We start from the raw sequence: 22730 nt of genomic DNA, 5'->3' as shown, positions 1-22730 counted from the left end.
CCACCCACCCTCACAGACCGGATACCATGTCCAGGGTGAAATCTTTAAAAAAAAAATGTCCGGAATCCAGCCCCTCCATTCCATTTCACCTCTAATGCCCTAGATTGGGCCATCCATCTCCCAGGACTATTTTCAATACTTAGAAACTGATTATCGACACTTCTTCCTCTATTCCAACCCACTTTCCGCACTGGCGGCAAGTACTGATTTACAAAATAAAAATCTGACCATATTACTCACCTGTTAAAAACTTTGATGGTTTCCCTTTGTCTGTATAATCATCGTGGACTTCAAAAATTTTCAATCTGGTTGAGCTCCACCCAGCCATTTCCTTTTTAGCAGCCTCCCTTCATTCGGCCCCGGAAACCTTATGTTCTCATGAAGCACAGATGGAACGTTCTGAACACAGCACACACTTTAAGATGGTTGAACTTAGGGCCACAGAGAAATAAACTCCGAAGTTTCTCTTCCCGCTCCCTCCCCCCGTGCGTCCCTCCACCCCTCCCCACCCCCCCGCCATATAATAGGGAGAAGGACAGTCTCGATTACTTTTCTTTGGAAAGTGACCTGAACTCCAAGGAGCAGGGGTATGGATTCAACAGTGTGGGTCTGAAAATTAGGGGAAGGGGGATTACCTGTCTCCTTGGAAAACTTTCTCTTTCTCTCTTCACCTCTCCTTCAATTAGTGACATCTTACCTATCAAATGTCACCTTTAAAGTAGAATTTATCACTTCATGTCTATGTCCCCACTGTATTAAATCAAAATGTCCTAAAACAATAGAAAATATTATGACCCCTACACGAGGATGACCCCAAATTTTGTGAGCTATTTCGTGTGTGTTGTTCCTTCTGTGCTCTCTAGTACATTAATATTTCTTTAATAGCACGTAAGTTGTACAGAATTATAATTTTTTACATATCTATTTTCCCTCACTGTCCTCTCTGAACAGTAGGGCCTATATTTTACTGATCTTTGTATCCCCAGTGCCTAGGACAGTCTGATACCCAATAAATAGTAAATGCCCAATAAATACTTGATAATGAATACATGTGATAGTCATTATTTCTGACTCCTCTAAATTGGCAGCCATTGAAGGCAGGATTCAATTTTATTCATTTTATCCCTAGACCCTAATACAATGTTTGACATATATTGTTTCCAATTGGTGTTTGCTGTCTTTAAATGAATTTTACGTATTCCACTCTCATTACTATGGTTTAGTGTTTTATGTTGGTCACTGATAGAAAATTTAAAGCCAGAAGAGGCCTTATCATCTAATACAACCCCTTAATTTCCTACAGATGAACCAAGAGAGGTTGGGTGATTTACCCATAGCAACTAGCAAATGCTGGATCTAGATCCAGGTTTTCAGACTTCTTAGGCTAGCTATACTTTGTTACTTATATTGAATTTGTGAAACAGATTTTACCACTTTCATTTTTTTAAACAACGCCTGCAAGGGGACCTCATTATCCAATATTAGTTTCAACAAGCATTTTTGGTATACCTACTCTGTAGAGAGACATTTGAGGCTCCTGTTCTTAAATTTGAAATCTTATGGAGAGGCTCATAACCTAGTGTTGATAAAAATATCATTTGGCAAGAGAAACCAGTTTTGTTTCTCTTTGAGTAGGATTTTTTTGTGTGTGCACCGCACGGCTTACCAGATCTCAGTTCCCGGACCAGGGATTGAACCCAGGCCATGGCAGTGAAAGCCCAGAATTGTAACCACTAGGACACCAGGGAACTCCCAGGAATTTTTTAAGTTGGAAATTTTACCTCATTTTATTTCACCCTCAATTTTACATTTAATAGTTTAAACAGTTTTATTATAGATCCTTAAATGTAACTTTTATTTTATTTCTAGGTGTTCCTGTCTTTTCTATGAATTTCACTCTCTGTAGTCTTCACCAGCAGCTGTGGTTTAATCATTCAGTAAAAGAGAAGAATCATTAACTAGGAGAAAATGTCAAATCTAAAAATGAAAGAGGCAGCCCTTATCTATCTTGACAGAAGTGGAGGCCTCCAAAAGTTCATAGACAGTTGCAAATCCTACAGTGGTATGTTCAGCAAAGTTGACTTTATTTTAGAAACTTTAAAGTCCTACGTATAACTGTCCTCATTTTTATACTTGTGTATTTTTACAGATTCAAAACAAAGTTATGCTGTCTATCGATTCAGTATTTTAATAAATCCCTCTGATATTATTGAGTTGGATGCTGAACTTGGAAATCATATTTTACACCAGCCTTTAAAAGCTGCTCAAGTTTTTCAATCAGTAAGTTAAAGAAAGATAATTTTATGCCACATGGAATTTTTGCTAACTTCTTTGATTTTTTGTTTGAAATCACAGGTCTGTTTTATTGCTGTTAAGACTCTCTCATTAATTGAACAATTACAGACTGAAGCTCAAGTAAGTTTTAGTTAAATTTAACAAAGAAAACTAAGGCACAATACTTTCATGATACCTTGTAAATAAATATTTTTATATTCATATATATTTTTTGTTTAAACATATTTTCAAAGTTTAATAAATTATCTTACATATGCATCTTTACTTCCTGTTTTATCACTTATAACATTAAACATTTTTATAATAAAACATTTCAAACATACCCCCAAATAATGAGAATAATACAGTGAACCTCCATATATCTATCACGCAGATTTAATCGTTTGCAATATTTTGCCATACTGGCATCGTCACTTTTTTTCTGAAATGTTTTAAAGCAAATCTTTAAAATACATTCTGTATTTCACCCCTACATACTTCGGTATGTATCAACCTCTAAAAATTGTGGACATTTTTGTTATATAACCACAATGCCATTATTACCATTTACAAAAAAAATAATAATTCCTTGGTATCATCTAATATCCAGTCCATATTGAAATTTACCCAGTCGGGGTCTCAAGGCTGTCTCACAATTGATGTGTTCAAGTCAGGACTAAAACAAGGTACACACATTATAACTGGTTCTTACATCTCCCTAAGTCTCTTTCAATCTAGAGCCATTTCCTCCCCCTCCTTTTTTATGCCATTGAATTTTTGAAGAAGCTAGTTAATTGTCCTGTAAAATGTCTCATCTGGACTTGTCTGATTATGTTCTTGTAGTATTTAACTTATACCCCTAGACACCAAATTTCTGGAAAAAAAATTGGCTCTAAAGACTTGCTTAGATTCAAATTCAACTCATTTTGATGAGAATATATCATAGTGTCATGTGTTTCATACTGCCCTACATTAGGAGAACTGTCCTATTTGTTATCCCACTTTTAGCAATGCCACAATTGAGCAGTGGGTGCAGATGATGTCAGTCTGATTCCTCCAATATACAGTCTCCCATCAACTGTCACCTAATGGTTTTCGCAGCTATTGATAGTCACTGCCTAGATTCCATTATTTCATTAGGAGTTTCAAAATTGTGATTTTCCTAATTTTAGCAAACTTTCTATATTTACTGGCTGAAACTGTCCTGTAAGAGAGGTTTTTCCTCTCATCAACTATTTGGTTACCCTGCAATACAATTTGTACAGGAAAAGTAGAAGGAATGTTTGATTCTTTCCAATCTATAAATTTTCATAGTGATGAGTTGAAATATAACAGCCTCTAATGATGACCAATATTTTTTGTTTGTTTTTCCTTTTTTAAATTATGAGGAATTACATGAATTTTTAAATATATCTGATAGGTTTCAATGAATCTTTGTCATTCTTTTTGATGCCTATATTATCTAACTTTGGTCATTGGGAGCTCCTTAAAGTTTCTTCTTATGTCCTTTTGACACATTTCATTAGTTTTTAAGCCCCCCTGGTTTCTATCACAAGGAGATGTACAAGGAGGTCCATCTGGTGTATTTTCTGCCCCATGGAATCAGCCATTTCCCCTAAGGAGCTCTGGTTCCTTTTCATGAGAAATTATATTTAGAGATCTGGGCACTAGAAGTGTTTGTTGCTATTGAGTTGTCATTGTTTTATAAATAAGTCTTTTCAGTGAATATAGCGAGAAATGTGTATTTTTAAAGAAAAATGAGTTCATAATGATATTTTCAATTAAAATATCAGATTATAAGGATTTTGCATCTTTAATTTTATATTTAAATCACTTTTCTCTTAATGCTCAAAAGATTGTTTCCTAATACTACTAACAAATTATCTGTTTGATTTAACCTACAAATATACTTACTATATTGTAATGTAAGTCCAATTGGATCTGCAATTTTTATTAATACTATTTTTGTGTTCTTATTAGATTAATATACTGCTGAAGTTAACACATTTACCTCCTCTGCCAAGTTATAGTCTTGATCTTTGTGAGTTTCCGCTTGATTATACATCTCAAAGATTTTATATGATGCAAGGAATTGTGATTGCAATGACAACTGTAACCAAGTATACACAAGGTGCAAGATTTCTTTGTTCAGATGAAGCATGCCCTCTTTCAAAAGGTAAATATTAAAATGTAAAATCAAAGCAATTTATTGTTTAATCTTAAATCATGTTTACAATTAGTTAAAAAACATTCACAGCATAGAAAGAATGGAGTAAAATTAGGTGTCTCCTAATGTTTACAAGTCTGCTTTGCATAATCTTGAAATTCGTTCTTTCTTCCACACCTCTCCCCTATAATTTAACAGATGCTCTTGTGTTGCTGAAGTACTTGGTTTTCTCACACGCTGTTTCATGACTGTTCATGCTGTTCCCTCTCCATGTAATGTCCTCTCTCAACCCTTTGGCTTAACTTCCAGGACATCTTTTCCATTCATCCCCACTTCTTATTGGGTTGGATGCCTCTCCTCTCTTCTCTCTGAACACTTTGTATATGAATACTGCATATTGAAATTATCTGTTTCTTATTGCCACCTGTTGAAATTGTGTGCTTAAGTATCCATATCACCAGTGCCTGGCAAGAAATAGCCATGCAATAAATGTTAATTGAACTGCTATGAACCCACATGCAAAACTGATTTAATTGTATGTTGAATTAGATTCATTTTAAAGGATTGAAAATGGAAAGCTAAATCTGAAGGCAAATTTAGCTTAACTGTTTTCTTTCAGGATTTCAGTATATAAGAGTGCATGTACCTGGTGCTACAGAGTCTGCAACAATAAGAAATGACTTTTTGTGTAATCTATGTTCATCTTCACTTCAAGAAGACAGAAAATTTAGAGTACTTGGTGGTAAAAAATGCATTTACGTTTTACAATTACAATTTTTAAAATAATGTCTGATATTTTAATGTGGAAATTAAATTGAATATATATTCTAATAACTGATTCTTTTTTACTCTTTGCCTTAAGATAAACAGATAGTTGAAATAATTACCACAAAGGCACTTCGTGCTTTTCAAGGATATTCTAACAACCAGCCATTTAGGTTTCAATCTCTCACAGTCTTCCTCAGAGGTAAGTTCTATTTGCACTAAAATATATAAACTATATAATTGACTTGTTTATGCTTATATATTATAAATGGTACTTCAAAGCTTGAAAATAATAGGTCTTCTCTTTCTTGAGTATTTTAAAGACTCATATTTAGCTAATGTAGCAATTATTCATTCAGTCATACAACATTCACTTAAGATATTAGCACCTGCTATGTCTCAAGCACTATGCTAAGTCTCAGGGTCACAATTATTTACAGTAATAATCTCCCATTATTGTATGTGTATGTCTTATATAAATATTGGAGTTATTGTTTTAAACTATAAGCTTCAGGAGGGTAGGGACTTGGGTTTTTTACTGCACATAGTAAAAACTCAATAAATGTTTGTTAAATCAATGAATGAGCATTGACATATGATTAACTGTTGAGAACTGCATGGGTAAAGACCTGTGAGTAGACAGATTCTGCCATAAAGGAGGAAATCATTATCAGTATCAATCACCCATGGAAGAGTGAGTCATAGTTGAGAAGCCAGAACTGTGAAAATGAGGATGGGGTTCAGTCTCTTTTCTTGGGCTAAAATTGGAAGAATTAAACTTTTCGTAAAGAGAGATCTTGAATGTCAACCATGTGTAGGAAACTCAAGGGTTAGAAAGCAGAGACTCAAACAAGAAGTCTTTTTACCATGGCCTGGCAAGGACAAGGCAGGCGTGTAAGCCCAGATGATAATAGGTAATTTTTAATATCAATTACTATGTGCCAGGCACTTTTACATATATTAACTCATTTAGTCACAGCAACTCTTTCAAGTAGGTTCTATTGTTATCTCCATTTTACAGTGTAGAAATGGACACACAGAGAAGTTAAGTAACTTTTCCAAGGTTACACAGCTAGTACATGGCACAGCCATGATTCAAACTCAGGCATTCTAGCTTCAAAGTCTATGATTTTAACTACTTAATTCTATTATATACAAACCATACATTACAATATAGAAATTTAAGTGACTATCCAACTTATATTTTAGTAGAAAACCCTTTCTTCTAATAAACTCTTAATAGAACCCAAATACATTTTTAAAAGTTAAATTAATAAAAGCAGGCCTTTGGGGGTTCTCAGCAGAGATACCCAGACTTCCCAGCCTCCTAGCCTTCTTCTTGACCCTTTCTTGACTTCAGGACACATCCACGATTCCAAGGAACAGTTGAAAAATGATTTGCTTTAATTTTCTCCTTGTAATTCATACTGTATCCTTCATGGGTTTTTTGGGGGGTGGGACAGGGGGAATGTTTGTTTATTTGGTTTGGGGTTTTTATTTTCTCAAATCTTGGGGCTGATTCTTCCCATCTAGTTCTACAGGGTATATCAATATGCTCTCCGGCTCTAAAAGAGACAGAGAGACACAGAGAGAGAAACAGAGAGGAGGAAAGAAATGGAGATCAGTGTTTGATCACAGAGGGAAGTTAATCCTTGCTCCTTCTTGTAAGCCTTTCTTTCATAGTTTTACAACCATCCAAATTCTAACTGTATAATGGAGGCTCAAGATTTTTAGCGTATGTTTTTTAGAATAAATTTTGAACTTGTGCAAAAGCTTTGCTCAGTCTGTAGAGGTGAGAGAGGAACCTAGTAAATTGTCTTTTGGGTAGACTTTATTTATTTATTTATTTTGATTCAAAAGAGTTTATTTGTATTACAAATGGATACATTTTCATTGACGGTATCTGTTTTTCTTTTTTTTTAAATTAATTTTTTTGGAGCATAGTTGCTTTACAATGTTGTGTTAGTTTCTACTGTACAGCAAAATGAATCAGCTATACATATACATGTATCCCCTCTTTTTTGGATTTCCTTCCCACTTAGGTCACCACAGTGCATTAAGTAGAGTTCCCTGTGCTGGGTAGACTTTAGACATGGGCAGACCCAGATGGGAATTTCAGTTCTGCTACTTAACTACTTAGCCTGGTGCAAATCACTCTCAGTTTCTTCATATATAAAGTGGGGATAACAATATCTGTCTTATAGTTTACAATTAGATAATGTGTATAAAAGTGACTTGCCTATATTACAGACTGTGAATAATACTTTTTAAAATGATTTTCTTCCCAAATAAAATTATTACTTATAAGGTCATTTTTATTAACATCTCTTGTCATTTAATGGAAAGATGTTTCATTTTAAACACAATGATCTTATTTTGCCTTTTGACTATTATAGGACACTATCTAGTTGCTATGTCACATGCTTCTTGAAGTTAATTCATCACCTATAAGTATCAAAATTTATCAGCAACAAAGTTTTCTCAATTTATATTATTAATGCCACTCAATATGCATAGTATACTAAACAAAAGTAACTACTTAGCAACTCACTGAACTACTAAATTGTTGCTGGTTTTATTTGTTTTTAATTTTTAATTTTTAATTGGAGTATAGTTGATTAACAATGTTGTGATAGTTGCAGGTGTACAGCAAAGTGATTCTGCTATACATACACATGTATCTATTCTTTTTCAAATTCTTTTCCCATTTAGGTTGTTACATAGTATTAAGCAGAGTTCCCTGTGTTATACAGTAGGTCCTTGTTGGTTATCCATTTTAAATACAGCAGTGTGTACATGTCAATCCCACACTCCCTAACTATCCCTTCTCCCCCCACGTCCCCCCTGGTAGCCATAAGTTCGTTCTCTAAGTCTGTGAGTCTGTTTCTGTTTTGTAAGTAAATTCATTAGTATCATTTCTTTTTAGATTCCACATATAAGCAATATCATATGATAGTTCCCTTTCTCTGTCAGACTTACTTCATTCAGTATGACAATCTCCATGTCCATCCATGTTGCTGCAAATGGCATTATTTCACTCTTTTTAATGGCTGAGTAATATTCCATTGTATATATGTACCACATCTTCTTTATCCATTCCTCTGTCGATGGACATTTAGGTTGCTTCCGTGTCTTGGCTATTGTAAACAGTGCTGCAATGAACATTGGAGTGCATGCATCCTTTCGGACCATGTTTCTCTCCAGATATATGCCCAGGAGTGGGATTGCAGGATCATATGGTAGTCCTATTATTAGTTTTTTAGGGAACCTCCATACTGTTCTCCATTGTGGTTGTATCAATTTACATTCCCACCAGCAGTGTAGGAGGGGTCCATTCTCTCCACACCCTCTCCAGCATTTGTTGTTTGTGGATTTTTTTGATGATAGGCATTCAGACTGGTGTGAGGTGGTATCTCATTGTAGTTTTGATTTGCATTTCTCTAATAATTAGCAATGTTGAACATCTTTTCATGTGCTTCTTGGCCATCTGTATGTCTTCTTTGAAGAAATGTCTATTTAGGTCTTCTGCACATTTTTTGATTGGGTTGTTTGTTTTGATGATATTAAGCTGCATGAGCTGTTTGTAAATTTTGGAGGCTAATCCCTTGTCAGTCACATCATTTGCAAATATTTTCTCCCATTCTGTGGGTTGTCTTTTCATTTTGTTTATGGTTTCTTTTGCTGTGCAAAAGCTTTTGAGTTTAATTAGGTCCCATTTGTTTATTTTTGTTTTTATTTCCATTACTCTGGGAGATGGATCGAAAAAGATATTGCTGTGATTTATGCCAGAGAGTGTTCTGCCTATGTTCTCCTCTAAGAGTTTTATAGTGTCCAGTCTCACATTTAGGTCTTTAATCCGTTCTGAGTTTATTTTTGTGTATGGTGTTAAAGAATGTTCTAGGGCTTCCCTGGTGGCGCAGTGGTTGAGAGTCCGCCTGCCGATGCAGGGGACACGGGTTCATGCCACAGTCCGGGAAGATCCCACATGCCGCGGAGCGGCTGTGCCCGTGAGCCATGGCCGCTGAGCCTGCGCGTCCGGAGCCTGTTGCTCCACAACGGGAGAGGCCACAACAGTGACAGGCCTGCGTAACGCAAAAAAAAAAAAAAAAAAAAAAAAGAATGTTCTAATTTCATTTATGTATATGTAGCTGTCCAGTTTTTCCAGCATCATTTACTGAAAAGACTGTCTTTCCTCCATTGTATAGTCTTATCTCCTTGGTCATATATTAAGTGACCATAGGTGCATGGGTTTATTTCTGGGCTTTCTATCCTGTTCCATTGATCTATATTTCTATTTTTGTGCCAGTACCATACTGTTTTGATGACTAGAGCTTTGTAGTATAGTCTGAAGTCAGGAAGCCTGATTCCCCCAGCTCTGTTTTTCTTTCTCAAGATTGCTTTGGCTATTTGGGGTCTTCTGTGTCTCCATACAAATTTTAAGATTTTTTGTTCTAGTTCTGTGAAAAATGCCACTGGTAATTTTATAGAGATTGCATGGAATCTGTAGATTGCCTTGGTTAGTATAGTCACTTTGACAGTATTGATATTAATGCCACTCAATATGCATATTATACTAAACAAAAGTAAATACTTAGCAACTCATTGAACTACTGAATTGTTACTGGTTTTAGATCTTTGAACCATATGATCATGTAAAAGTTTTGTTTAGTAAATAGTTATTTTCTTCTGTGTTTAACAATTTTAGATGAATTAGTGAATGAAGTGAATATAGGAAATGAGTATAAGATTATTGGAATTCCAACCTGTGTAAAAACATCACAAACTGCTCTCTGTATAGAGGCAAATAGTATCACTGTTTTCAATCCAAAAGGTAAGAAAAATGTTAGTATCGTATATTAACAAATATTTAAATTTAAATCCATTTGTTCAGGAAATAAGTACTGGTTGCCTATGTGCTGGACACTCTTCAAAGCACTAGGGATACAGTTGTGATGAGGACAGTCAGGGTTCCTACTCTTAAATCATATGGTAGACAGTCAATAAATCTGTAAACTAATTAATAAGACAATTTTAGATAATAAATGCTGCAAAGGAAATAAAGCAAGATAATGTGAAACCTTGCCCACAGGAAGGACTCCTTTCTTTTGGCTAAACCTTATTTAGATTTTTTTTTTTTTTGGTGGTACGCAGGCCTCTCACTGCTGTGGCCTCTCCCATTGCGGAGCACAGGCTCCAGACGCGCAGGCTCAGCGGCCATGGCTCACGGGCCCAGCCGCTCCACGGCATGTGGGATCTTCCCGGACCAGGGCACGAACCTGTGTCCCCTGCATCGACAGATGGACTCTCAACCAGTGCGCCACCAGGGAAGCCCCTAGATTTTTTTTTTTTTTTTAATAATTACCAACAAGAAAAATGTTTTAAGATACCAAGAGTTAGAGATTAGTTAGAAGGTTTTTCTATCCAGCCTTTTGTTTTCTAACTAAGTAACTGTTGTGGTCTGAGAAAAAGAGCCGAATAAAATGGCATCCTTTTCCTCAGCTGAGTTTTGAACCAATCGAGAAATAAGACAAAAGAGAAAGGCAGTTGGTCCCCAAAATATCACCCTTATTACTGATAATTTCCTTGCAACCTAATTAAGAATTAAGTAAACAAAAGCGGAGAGCAGACCTACTCTTAACTTGGCACACAAATATCTAAATATAGGACAGGCTATTTAAATCTTAAGTAATGAAGTTAGATTTTTTTTTCTATTCCCTAGATAACCATCTGCAATAACAGAGGCCCAAGTTGAATTTAAATGCAATGGATTCTAGATATCTCTGCTTATTTTGAAGAGAAAGCTTTATTTATTTATTTATTTTTTGGCTGCGATGTGTGGTTTGTGGGAATCTTAGTTCCCCGACCAGGGATCGGGCCCATGCCCCCTGCATTGGAAGCACAGAGTCCTAACCACTGGACAACCAGGGAATTCCTGAGAAAAACTTCTTAAAAGAATAAAAATATTGAAGAAAGAAACTACTAATGAACAATAGGCATTTTAAAGATATTTAAAATATTTTCTGCTGTGAAGTGCTTTAAGATTTACTGATTTGGTGGCAGAACATGATATATATGTAGGTGAAGTGTACTTTCTCCTGCTGAACTCCAGAATTAGGCAGATTTAACCACCCAAATGTGGCAAGAGCTACACTAATGTAGGCCTCCCTTGGTCCATGGGCATCGATGAGTAGAAGAAATCATTGCCCTGTGATGACAGCCTAAGAGGAAGGAGAAAGGGACTGGGTTACATGTGCGCAGCTGTTTCTCCCAAACTGACCAACTGGATTAAAACACTCATCTCTTTCAGGAGTTGGACAGAATAAGGTAGTGGAGAAGGTCTAGAATGTTACAGTATATGTTGAAGTAGTAGAGTATAAATCTCCCCTTTTAACAGCAATAATCAAATATTTCCCATTCTGCTTTTTAGACCTCACTAAAGGTGATAATATTTCAAACATAGATATGTAGAAGCAAACACTGCAGTACAAGAGCCCCATGATCTGGCTTTGCTCACATAGGTCTTACTTAAAAGGAAAAAAATGAGAGATTTGCTTGCAACCCTCAGCCAGTCTATGTGGGCACAAAGGTTGACTGCTTCTTCTTACTGCATTCCTTGGGATAGAAATGATAGACCAGAGTGACCTCTGATCATAATTTAATATCATTGTAATAATTTGAATGTAGCATCATTAAAAGAACTGCAATTTGATAATATTTTAGATAAATGGAATTAGATGTCTATAATATCATTTTCTTGTTTTAAAAAACTCTTTTTAACATATATGTAATATTTACTTTCAGTTCCTTCAGGAATTAGCGACAATTTCAGGTGTCTCCTCTCTTTGACTTCCAGCTCGTACTGGAAGTTTACAGCAATACTTGCCAATGTCTTTGCATCACAAATTGTTCCTCCTGGGACTTACAATTTGCTCAAGCTCTGTTTGTTGATGAGTCTAGTACAGACAAGTGACCGTAACAAGGAACTGGAAGATTGCCTGGATCTTTTAATTATAACAAGTGATATTCTACTCGTAGACAGGTAAAATATATGACATTATGAATTGGTCACAGATTTGCATACATCTTTTCCATGAGCATTATTACAAGACAAATATTTGGAATTTATCTGAGCAGTATAAATATTTAAATAAACTTTTATCAATGAAGTTCAAAACTTTTTAAAACATGAATTGAGAAATGGGATATTTGCTTTCAACATTTTGAGAATCTAACCACTCGAAGTTTCAACTTGTTTCCCCACTCAGACCTTTTTAAATAAATGGCTCCTTTGCAGGCTTCCTTGTCCTCCATTCCCTAGATCAGTGTTCTGCTTTTGTACTTTGTTTTCACTTCAAAATAATCTCCCCGCTAGAGCTAACAAGCTGTTTTCTTCTTTTTCTTCAAGATTCCATTCAATAGTATTGATTCACTGTGCCCAAATAAGGCTGTTAAAAGTGGCAAAATTACTGTTTTGGGGGTGTCACTCTAACCTTGGAGTAAGCCTCTACTCAGCATATTGGGGCTCCCCACTAGCAAGTACCCTTTTTAAAAAGTTACTTAAATGTGCAAAAAGCTAGGAATAAGCTTCATATATTAAAATCATGTATGCAAATATAAAGCAAAAACAAATTTATAGAATGAATTTTAAATTAAAAAAATAAAATTCAAATTAGCTCTAACTTAATTGGACAGATGATGTTTTGCTAAAATTAAAATTAAATCACAATGTAAGTATAGTGCTAACTGCTACAGATTGCACCAATTTAATCTTACACTAATGAGCATGAGAATATTTGTTTCCTAACAGCCTCACCAACACTGGGTATTATCAAACTTTAAAATTTTGCCATTTGATGGATGGAAAGTGGTATTTTATTTTAATTTGTATTTCTTTAACTAGAAGTAAGTTTTAGCATCATTTAGAATTTGTTAAACACTTTTTATTATTTTTCTATGAACTCCTTGACCATTGTCCATTTTTTAAATTAAGTTGTTTATTTCTTACTGATTTGTGATAGCTCTTGTAAATTAAAGCCTTTGTCTCTTTTTCTGTTTGTCATTAATCTTTTCCTGTGGTATTTGGGGCTGTATGAGAGATTTGGTGTTTTGTTTTGTTTTTTAGGTAAAATTTACATAAATAAAGTGAAGTAATCAGATCTTAGGTATACAATTCGATGAGTCTTGACAGATGACATACACTCCTATAGCCATCACCTCAATAAGATATGGAACATTTCCATTTTCCTTTACCTTGGAAAGGTCCTTCATTCTCTCTTCCAATTAGTTCCTATCTCCACGGGTGATTTCTGTCACCATAGGTTAATCTTCCTGTTCTTGAACTTCGTATAACTAGGATCATACAGTGCACACTCTTTTGGGTCTAGCTTCTTTCGCTTAACATGTTTTTTGTTTTTTGTTTTGTGATACGCGGGCCTCTCACTGTTGTGGCCTCTCCCGTTGCGGAGCACAGGCTCCGGACGCGCAGGCTTAGCGGCCATGGCTCACGGGCCCAGCCGCTCCGCAGCATGTGGGATCTTCCCGGACCAGGGCACGAACCGGCGTCCCCTGCATCGGCAGGCGGACTCTCAACCACTGTGCCACCAGGGAAGCCCCGCTTAACATGTTTTTGAGATTGGCCCTGTTGTGTGTATCAGAAGTTCATTGTTTTTATTGATGAGTAGTGTTCCATTATATGAATATACCAGAATTTGTTTATCTGTTCTCCTCGTGATAGACATTTGGGTTTTGCATGTTTTGTTTTGTTTTTTTTTTCATTATTAAAGCAAAGTCCTAGGACAGGGCATGGCACACAGAAGATGATCAATTGCTATTTGATGAATGAACCAATGAGTGGATTTGTGGGGGTTTTTTGGCTGCGTTTTGGGTCTTCATTGCTGCGCGTGGGCTCTCTCTAGTTGCAGCGAGCAGGGGCTACTCTTAGTTGCGGTGTGCAGGCTTCTCATTGCAGTGGCCTCTCTTGTTGCAGAGCATGGGCTCCAGTAGTTGTGCCCATGGGCTCAGTAGTTGTGGCTCGCAGGCTCCAGAGTCCAGGCTCAGTAGTTGTGGCGCACGGGCTTAGTTGCTCCAAGGCATGTGGGATCTTCCTGGACCAGGGCTTGAACCCATGTCCCCTGCATTGGAAGGCGGATTCTTAACCACTGCGCCACCAGGGAAGCCCTGGGTTTTGCATGTTTTGACTATATAAGTAAGGCTGCTATAAACATCTCTTGTATAAGTCTTTTTGTAGACTTAGGTTTTTATTATCTTGGGTAAATACCTAGGAGTGGAATTATTGTGTCATAAGGTAGGTTTATATAACTTTATAAGAAACTGGCAAACAGTTTTTTAAAGTGGTTTTACAATTTTACATTCCTAAGGCTCCAGTTGTTTCTATCCTCACCAACATCCAGTGTGGTCAGTCTTTCTCAATTTAGCCATTCTAGTATATGTGAAATGGTGTCTCACTACAGTTCTAAGTTGCATTTCCTTGATGACTACTGATTCAAGCTCTTTTTCATGTGCTTATTAGTTACTCATGTATCTCCTTTTCTGAAGTGTCAGGTCCTTTGTTCACTTTTAAATGGGGCTCTTCCAGATGCACATCCATTATCACATATGTATCATGAAATTTTTCTCCCAGTCTAAAGCTTGAGTTATTTTCTTAAAGATATCTTTGATGAGCAGTCCTTTTAGTTTAGGTTATTATTTTCTTTTATGTTTAGTGTTTTCTGGGTTCTGTTTAAGAAATCTTTGTCTACCCCAAGGTCATGAAAATATTCTTTTATGTTTTCTTCTAGAAGTATTTGTTTTTACATTGGTCTGTTTTCTATTACAAGTCAATTTTTGTATGTGTTACAAGGTAGGAGCCAAGATTAATATTTTTCCTATGCATTTATCTAATTTTTCCATACCATTTGTTTAAAAGACTTTCCTTTCCCCATTGAATTGCTTTGCTACCAATGTTGCAAATTAGTTGAACTGGTTATAAACAGTGGTTATAAACTGGTTATAAACAATTTTAGGTGTAAAATTGAACTGGGTATATATCTATTTAAATGTTCTTTTCTGTTATTTTGACCTTTATGTCTATAATTATGCCTCACATTCTTGATTATTGTAGCTCTATATTAAGTTTTGAATCAGGTAGTGCAACTTTATTCTTCATTTTTAAGATTTGTTTGCACTATTTTAGGTCATTTACATTTTCTTATAAAGTTTAGAATCACTTCCCTGGTGGCACAGTGGTTGAGAGTCTGCGTGCCGATGCAGGGGACACAGGTTCATGCCCCGGTCTGGGAAGATCCCACATGCCGCGGAGTGGCTGGGCCCATGAGCCATGGCCGCTGAGCCTGCGCGTCCAGAGCCTGTGCTCCGCAATGGGAGAGGCCACAACGCGTACCGTAAAAAAAAAAAAAAAAAAAAAAAAAGTTTAGAATCTATATGTTAATACCAGCCTCCATCCCCATCACCCCAAAAGAGCCTTTAAGGATTTTGATGGAATTGCATTTAACTTATAAATCAATTTGGGAAGAATTTACATCTTAACAATGTTGAGTCTTCCAATCTGTGAATATGGTATATATCTCCGTTTATTTAAATCTTAATTTCTTTCAGCAATGTTTTGTAAAGGTCATGCACATAATTTAAGTTGATTTCTAAGTATTTGGTATTTTTGATGCTATGAAAAATGGCAGTGTTTTATTAATTTTATTTTTCAAATATTTGCTGTGAGTATATAGAGATACAATTGATTTTTGTATTTGGATCTTTTACTCTGTGACCTTGTATCAGTAGTTCAAAAAATTCCTCAGCTGATTCCAATGATTAGCCAAGTTTGAGGCCCATTGTTCTATATAACTAGGTTCTCAGCCTGACTGCATGTTAGAATCATCTGGGATAATATTAAAAAAAAATTTATGGGGCTTCCCTGGTGGCGCAGTGGTTAAGAATCCGCCTGCCAATGCAGGGGACACGGCTTCGAGCCCTGGTCTGGGAAGATCCCACATGCCGCGGAGCAACAAAGCCCGTGCGCCACAACTACTGAGCCTGTGCTCTAGAGCCTGCGAGCCACAACTACTGAGCCCGCAGTTCGCAACAAGAGAAGCCACGACAATGAGAAGCCCACGCACCACAAGGAAGCATGGCCCCCACTCACCACAACTAGAGAAAGCCCATGCGCAGCAACGAAGACCCAACACAGCCAAAAATAAATAAATTTATTAAAAAAAATTATGACTGTGGCTCACCCCTAGAGATTCTAATTTACATAGTTTGGGATGGGGCTTGGCGTTAGAATTTTTTAAAAACCCCAGGCAATTTTTTTTTGTTAAAAAGTATAATTGACATGCAATATCATGTTCGTGTACATCATAGTGATTCAATATTTATATACATTTCAAAATGGTCACCACAATAAGTCTAGTTACCATCTGTCACCATACAAAGTTATTACAATATTATTGACCATATTCTCTATGCTGTACCTTACATCCTCGTGACATTTATTTTATAACTAGAAGTTTGTACCTCTTAATCCCTTTTACTTATTTCACTTTCCCAATCCCCCTCCCATCTGGCAACAACAAGTTTGTTTTCTATATCTATTCTGTCTTGTTTTGTTTGTTCTTTTTTTTTTTTAGATTCCACATATAAGTGAAATCATATATAACAATTATCTTTTTCTATCTGACTTACTTTACTTAGCATAATACCCTCTAGGCCCGTCCATGTTGTCACAAATGGCAAGATTTCATACTTTTTATTGCTGAATAATATTCCATTATATATATACCACATCTTCTTTATCAATTCATCTATTCATAGACACTTAGCTTGTTTCCATATCTTGGCTATTGTAAATAATGCTGCAATGAACATAGGGGAGCATATATCTTTTCTAATTAGTGTTTTTGTTTTCTTTGGATTAATACCTAGGAGTGGGATTGCTGGATCATATGGTAACTCTATTTTTAGTTTTTTGAGGAACCTCCTTACTGTTTTCCACAGTGGCTGCAACAATTTACATTCCCACCAACAGTGTATAAGTAGTCCCTTTTCTCCACATTCTTGCCAACGCTTGGGTTGTTTTTTGTTGTTTTTTTTGTCTTTTTGATAACAGCCATTCTGACAGGTGTGATGTGATATCTCATCATGGTGTTGATTTGCATTCCCCTGATAAGTAGTGATTTGACCGTCTTTTCATGTGCCTGTTGATTCCCCAGGTAATTTTAATGTGAGCTAGGGTTGAGAACCACTGCTCTATAGGCTTGCAAATTTTCTTTCTAAATCTTACTCACCCATATTGTATATCTTCAAATTAGCATCTAAATTCTTTGGAATGACACATACACTAGACATTTTATAGCATCTACCTATCCACATTTAAGAGATACTGCTTCACCCTCTTTGTACCATGTCTCTACTCATCATAGTAGATTGCACCAGCAAGCTATGATTTCTGTGGCAAGGATTTAAAAGCTAAGCTAAGATAATCATATTCCTTTCTTATAATTTAAATTTGAGAAATGAAAAGGTTGAGGCAATTGGCAAAGAGATTAGAAAGCAAAAGGATGTATCAAGAGTTATCTTGATACATAGGTAACAGGGGTAGTCATGATGAACTATTGGCAAGCCTAAATGCAAAAATTTTGAATAAACGAAAGAAAGCAATTCATAAAAAAAGGAAGTCCCCGTTCAAATGTCATTTCTCTATAGCTTTCTCTGACTTCCATCCAGGAGGAAATAATGATCTTTTATGGATGTCCTCATGACATTATTTTAGTACTTATCACATCGTGTTTTAGTTTTTTGTTTACATCTCTCTAGGCTGTGAGCTTTCCAAGTTAAGGACCAAGTCTCATATATATATATTGTTAATAACCTGAGACAATACATAGCAGAGACAAATTCTTTTTTTTAAAATTAATTAATTATTTTTTGCTGCATTGGGTCTTCATTGCTGCGTGTGGGCTTTCTCTAGTTGCAGCAAGCAAGGGCTACTCTTCGTTGCAGTGAGCAAGGGCTACTCTTCATTGCGGTGCATGGGCTTCTCATTGCGGTGGCTTCTCTTGTTGTGGAGCACAGGCTCTAGGCGTGTGGGCTTCAGTAGTTGTGGCATGCGGGCTCAGTAGTTGTGGCTCACAGGCTCTAGAGCACAGGATCAGTAGTTGTGGCACACAGGCTTAGTTGCTCCGCGGCATGTGGGATCCTCCTGGATCAGGGCTTGAACCCGTGTCCCCTGCATTGGCAGGAGGATTCTTAACCACTGCACCACCAGGGAAGTCCTACATATACGTTTTTATCCATAACACTAGTGCTCAATAGACATTGAATCAAATTAAATCTAATTGTATAGCTATTATATATTATGACTTCTGAAAATCAAATATTAAATAAGTAATATTTGTAATGAATAAGTAATGAATAATTTATTTTTTCCCTTAGGCTTTTGAATTTTAGTATAAACCTTGTGCCCCGTGGTATACGTCATCCAGTCTCTACTGAAATTTTTCCTACTCTATCCAGGAATAAGTATGGAACTGGAGCAGTTAGCATTCAAGGTGGCAGTGCTTTGCTAGCTAAAGGTGGTATCTGCTTTATAGGAGACTTGGCTTCACACAAAAAAGATAAACTTGAACAGCTTCAATCAGGTAAACAGTATTTTTTCAAATTAATTTTCACCTGTTTAACTTATAGTCTTACCAGTGTCAAGGGGTTACTTAACAATTAAGATTGTATTGTACACGTTTTAGGAATAGAGAAATTATATTAAATGACATTTCTCATTTTACCTTTATAAATAAAAACAGAGGAATTTAATGTGCAAATGCATTGTTTTAGGCTTTGCTCTCAGTTGTGCTAACAGATGAGTTTGTATTAGACCAGATTTATTTCCTTTTCTTGTCTTATTGCATTAGCTAGGACTTCCAATATGATGTTGAAAAACAGTGGTGAGAAGGAACATCCTGATCTTGTCTTGCTCCTGATCTTAACAGGAAAGTTTCACGTTTCTCACCATTGAGTATGATGTTAGCTGTAGGTTTATTGTAGAAGTTCTCTTGCAAGTTGAAGGAATTTCACTCTATTCTTAATCTACTAAGAGTTTTTAAATAATGCATTGGTGCTGAATTTTATCAAGTGCTTTTTCTACACCTATTGATATGATAATGTGATTTTTCAATCACATATTGAAAAATGTGATATGCCTGTTGATAAATGGATGCCTGTTGATATTATGGATTACATTAATTGATTTTCAAATGTTGAACCAGCTTTGCATACCTAACATAAACTCTACCTGGCTGTGGTGTATAATTCTTTTTATACATTGTTGGACTTGATTTGCTGTTATTTTGTTGAGGATTTTTGCCTGTATATTCACAAGAGATATTGGTCTGTAGTTTTCCTATAATATCTTTTGTCTGGTTTTAGTATTAGGATAATGCTTCTTGGGCCAGATTTATAACTAACAAGGATATGGACAGATAAGTATCGGGCCAAGAGAAGTTAGGGCCTTATACTCTTAGCATACCGGCAAGAATGTGCAGCAATACTCAGGGCACATAGTATATTGCCTCTCCCTACAAGAGAATGCAGAAATAGACCCACACTAGTATGCTTACTTGATTTTTTTTTAATTTATATATTTAATTTACTTATTTTTGGCTGTGTTGGGTCTTTGTTGCTGTGCGTCGGCTTTCTCTTGTAGCGGCGAGCAGGGGCTACTCTTTGTTGCAGTGCAAAGCCTTCTCATTGTGGTGGCTTCTCTCGTTGCGGAGCACAGGTTCTAGGTGTGCGGGCTCAGTAGTTGTGGCTCGTGGGCTCTAGAGCACAGGTTCAGTAGTTATGGCTCGCGGGCTCTAGAGCGCAGGCTCAGTTGCGGCACACGGGCTTAGTTGCTCTGCGGCATGTGGGATCTTCCCGGACCAGGGCTCAAAGCCGTGTCTCCTGCATTGGCAGGCAGATTCTTAACCACTGCGCCACCAGGGAAGCCCTGCTTACTTGATTTTTGGCCACAGCATCAAAGCAAGAAAATGGACAAAGGAAAGTTTTTTCAACAAATGATAGTGGAACATCTGGCTATATATATGGAAAAAATTAATATTGGCTCATACCTCACAACTGTATACAATAATTAATTAAAGATGGATCATAAACCTAAATGTAAAAACTAAAATTATATAGCTACTAGAAGAAAACATGGGAAATCTTCATGACCTTAGGGTAGGCAAAGATTTTTTAGACAAAACCCAGAAAGCAATAAACAGAAAATAATTGATGAATTGGACTTCATCAAAACTAAAAAGTTATACACATCAAAAAGACCATTTAAAAAGTGAATAGGCAAGCAAAGAAAAAGAAAATAATTGCAATACATATATTTGACATAGGACATACACCTAGAACATAGAAACAATTCTAACAAGTCAGTAATTTGAAAAACAAAGAACCAGACAGCCTACAGAATGGGAGAAAATATTTGCAAAGGATGTGACTGACAAGGCTTAATCTCCAAAATATACTACAAACAGCTCATACAACTCAACAACAAAAAAACAAACAATCCAATCAAAAAATGCGCTGAAGACCTCAATAGACATTTCTCCAAAGAAGACATACATGGTCAACAGGCAGATGGAAAGATGCTCAACATCACTAATTATTAGAGAAATGCAAATCAAAACTACAATGAGATACCGCCTCACACCAGTCAGAATGGCCATCGTTAAAAAGTCTACATATAACAAATGCTGGAGAGGGTGTGGAAAAAACAGAACCCTCCTACAGAGTTGGTGGGAATGTAAGTTGGTGCAGCCACTATGGAAAACAGTATGGAGGTTCCTCAAAAAACTAAAAATAGAGTTGCCATATGATCCAGCAATCCCACTCCTGGGCATATATCCAGACAAAATTATAATTCAAAAAGGTATTTGCATCCCTATGTTCATAGCAGCACTGTTCACAATAGCCAAGACATGGAAACAGCCTAAATGTCCCTTGACGGATGTATGGATAAAGAAGATGTACTTTGTCAATATTACTCAGCCATAAAAAAGAATGAAATAATGCCATTTGCAGCAACAGGGATGGACCTAGAGATTGTCATACTAAGGGAAGTAAGGCAGACAGAGAAAGACAAATATCATATGATATCACTTATATGTGGAATCTAAAGTATGATACAAACGAACTTACCTACAAAACAGAAACAGACTCATAGACCTAGAGATAAACCATAATGGAAAAGATATAAAAAAGAATGTATATTTATGTATATATTTCTGTACAGCAGAAATTAACACAACATTGTAAATCAAACATTCTTCAACTTAAAAACACATACACACAAAGGACCCAGCAAAAAAATGGTCTAAAGACTTAGTGACTTCACAAAGGAATGTATACAAAATGACAAATAAGTGCATGAAATAGTGCTTAATATCATTAGTTGGATATTGGGGAAATGAAAAATAAACCACAATGAGATACCACTACTTACACATACTAGCAGGTGCTGCTTCATGGGTGGGGAATAAGTATAGCTCCCCCTAGAAGAGCCTGGCACTTGGTTAAAACTCTACTGTCACCATCTTCAAATTTTAAATGATTTTAGGGCTTCCCTGGTGGCTCAATGGTTAAGAATCCGCCTGCCAATGCAGGGGACACGGGTTCGAGCCCTGGTCCAGGAAGATCCCACATGCCACGTAGCAACTAAGCCCATGTGTCACAACTACTGAGCCTGCGCTCTAGAGCCCATGAGCCACAACTGCTGAAGCCCGCGCACCTAGAGCCCGTGCTCCGCAACAAGAGAAGCCACCACAATGAGAAGCCCGTGCACCCCAACGAAGAGTAGCCCCCACTCGCCACACCTAGAGAAAGCCCGCGCACAGCAATGAAGACCCAACACAGTCAAAAATAAATAAATAAATAAAATAAATTTTTATAAAAAGAAAATTTTAATGATTTTATCTTTGAAGTTGTTTTGTAAGGAAGACAGTGGAGCTTCAACGTGAGCAGAGGGGATACATCCATGCCTGTGTCCACCATGCCTTGCTGCCCTATTTCAAATAGCATTTGTGATCACTATGAGGCTTGTTAACACAATTTGTAATCAGTTTGATTCTTGCTGGACTCTCATGCATTGTGACTACACTGCAATTCAGTGCCCATGTTCCATTTCAAAACATCTTCCGCTGAGTGAGATGGGGAGCTGATAGCCCCAAGGAGGCCAAGCTTTCCATTTGAATCAGACTTGCTTCTGTAATAGGCAGTTGCATTCTAAGAAACACAAATGACCGAGGAACCCCATCATATCCTTTCTTACTTGGCTACTTCCCTGTATTTGCCAACCTCTTACACTGAAAATGATAATATAGGAGGGAAGGGAAAGATAGGGCAACCCGTTGTTCCTTTTCCTTTTAGTCCTTCCTTACTCATCAGTAGAGAGTGCTGGTGAAATGTGTGAATATCAAGAAACAAATTAAAAAGTTTTGTGCAAAATAAAAATATTTCCCCTGTTCTGATA

General features: G+C 36.6%; 1 protein-coding gene across 1 annotated transcript in view; it reads left to right on the top strand.

The window, feature by feature from the left end:
• MCMDC2 (minichromosome maintenance domain containing 2) overlaps nucleotides 1-22730 on the top strand; it is a 39438-nt gene that overhangs the window by 603 nt on the left and 16105 nt on the right. Inside the window, exons 2-10 of the mRNA XM_079902052.1 lie at nucleotides 1870-2062; nucleotides 2150-2280; nucleotides 2356-2415; nucleotides 4255-4450; nucleotides 5061-5183; nucleotides 5304-5408; nucleotides 9912-10037; nucleotides 12008-12245; nucleotides 18650-18855. Coding sequence (XP_079758178.1) covers nucleotides 1969-2062; nucleotides 2150-2280; nucleotides 2356-2415; nucleotides 4255-4450; nucleotides 5061-5183; nucleotides 5304-5408; nucleotides 9912-10037; nucleotides 12008-12245; nucleotides 18650-18855 — 1279 coding nt within the window. The 5' untranslated portion in view covers nucleotides 1870-1968. The remainder of the gene's footprint in view (nucleotides 1-1869; nucleotides 2063-2149; nucleotides 2281-2355; nucleotides 2416-4254; nucleotides 4451-5060; nucleotides 5184-5303; nucleotides 5409-9911; nucleotides 10038-12007; nucleotides 12246-18649; nucleotides 18856-22730) is intronic.

The sequence above is a fragment of the Stenella coeruleoalba genome, assembly GCF_951394435.1.
Source record: "Stenella coeruleoalba genome assembly, chromosome: 17".
Lineage (NCBI taxonomy): Eukaryota > Metazoa > Chordata > Mammalia > Artiodactyla > Delphinidae > Stenella > Stenella coeruleoalba.
This window is presented reverse-complemented; position numbering and strand designations above follow the sequence as displayed.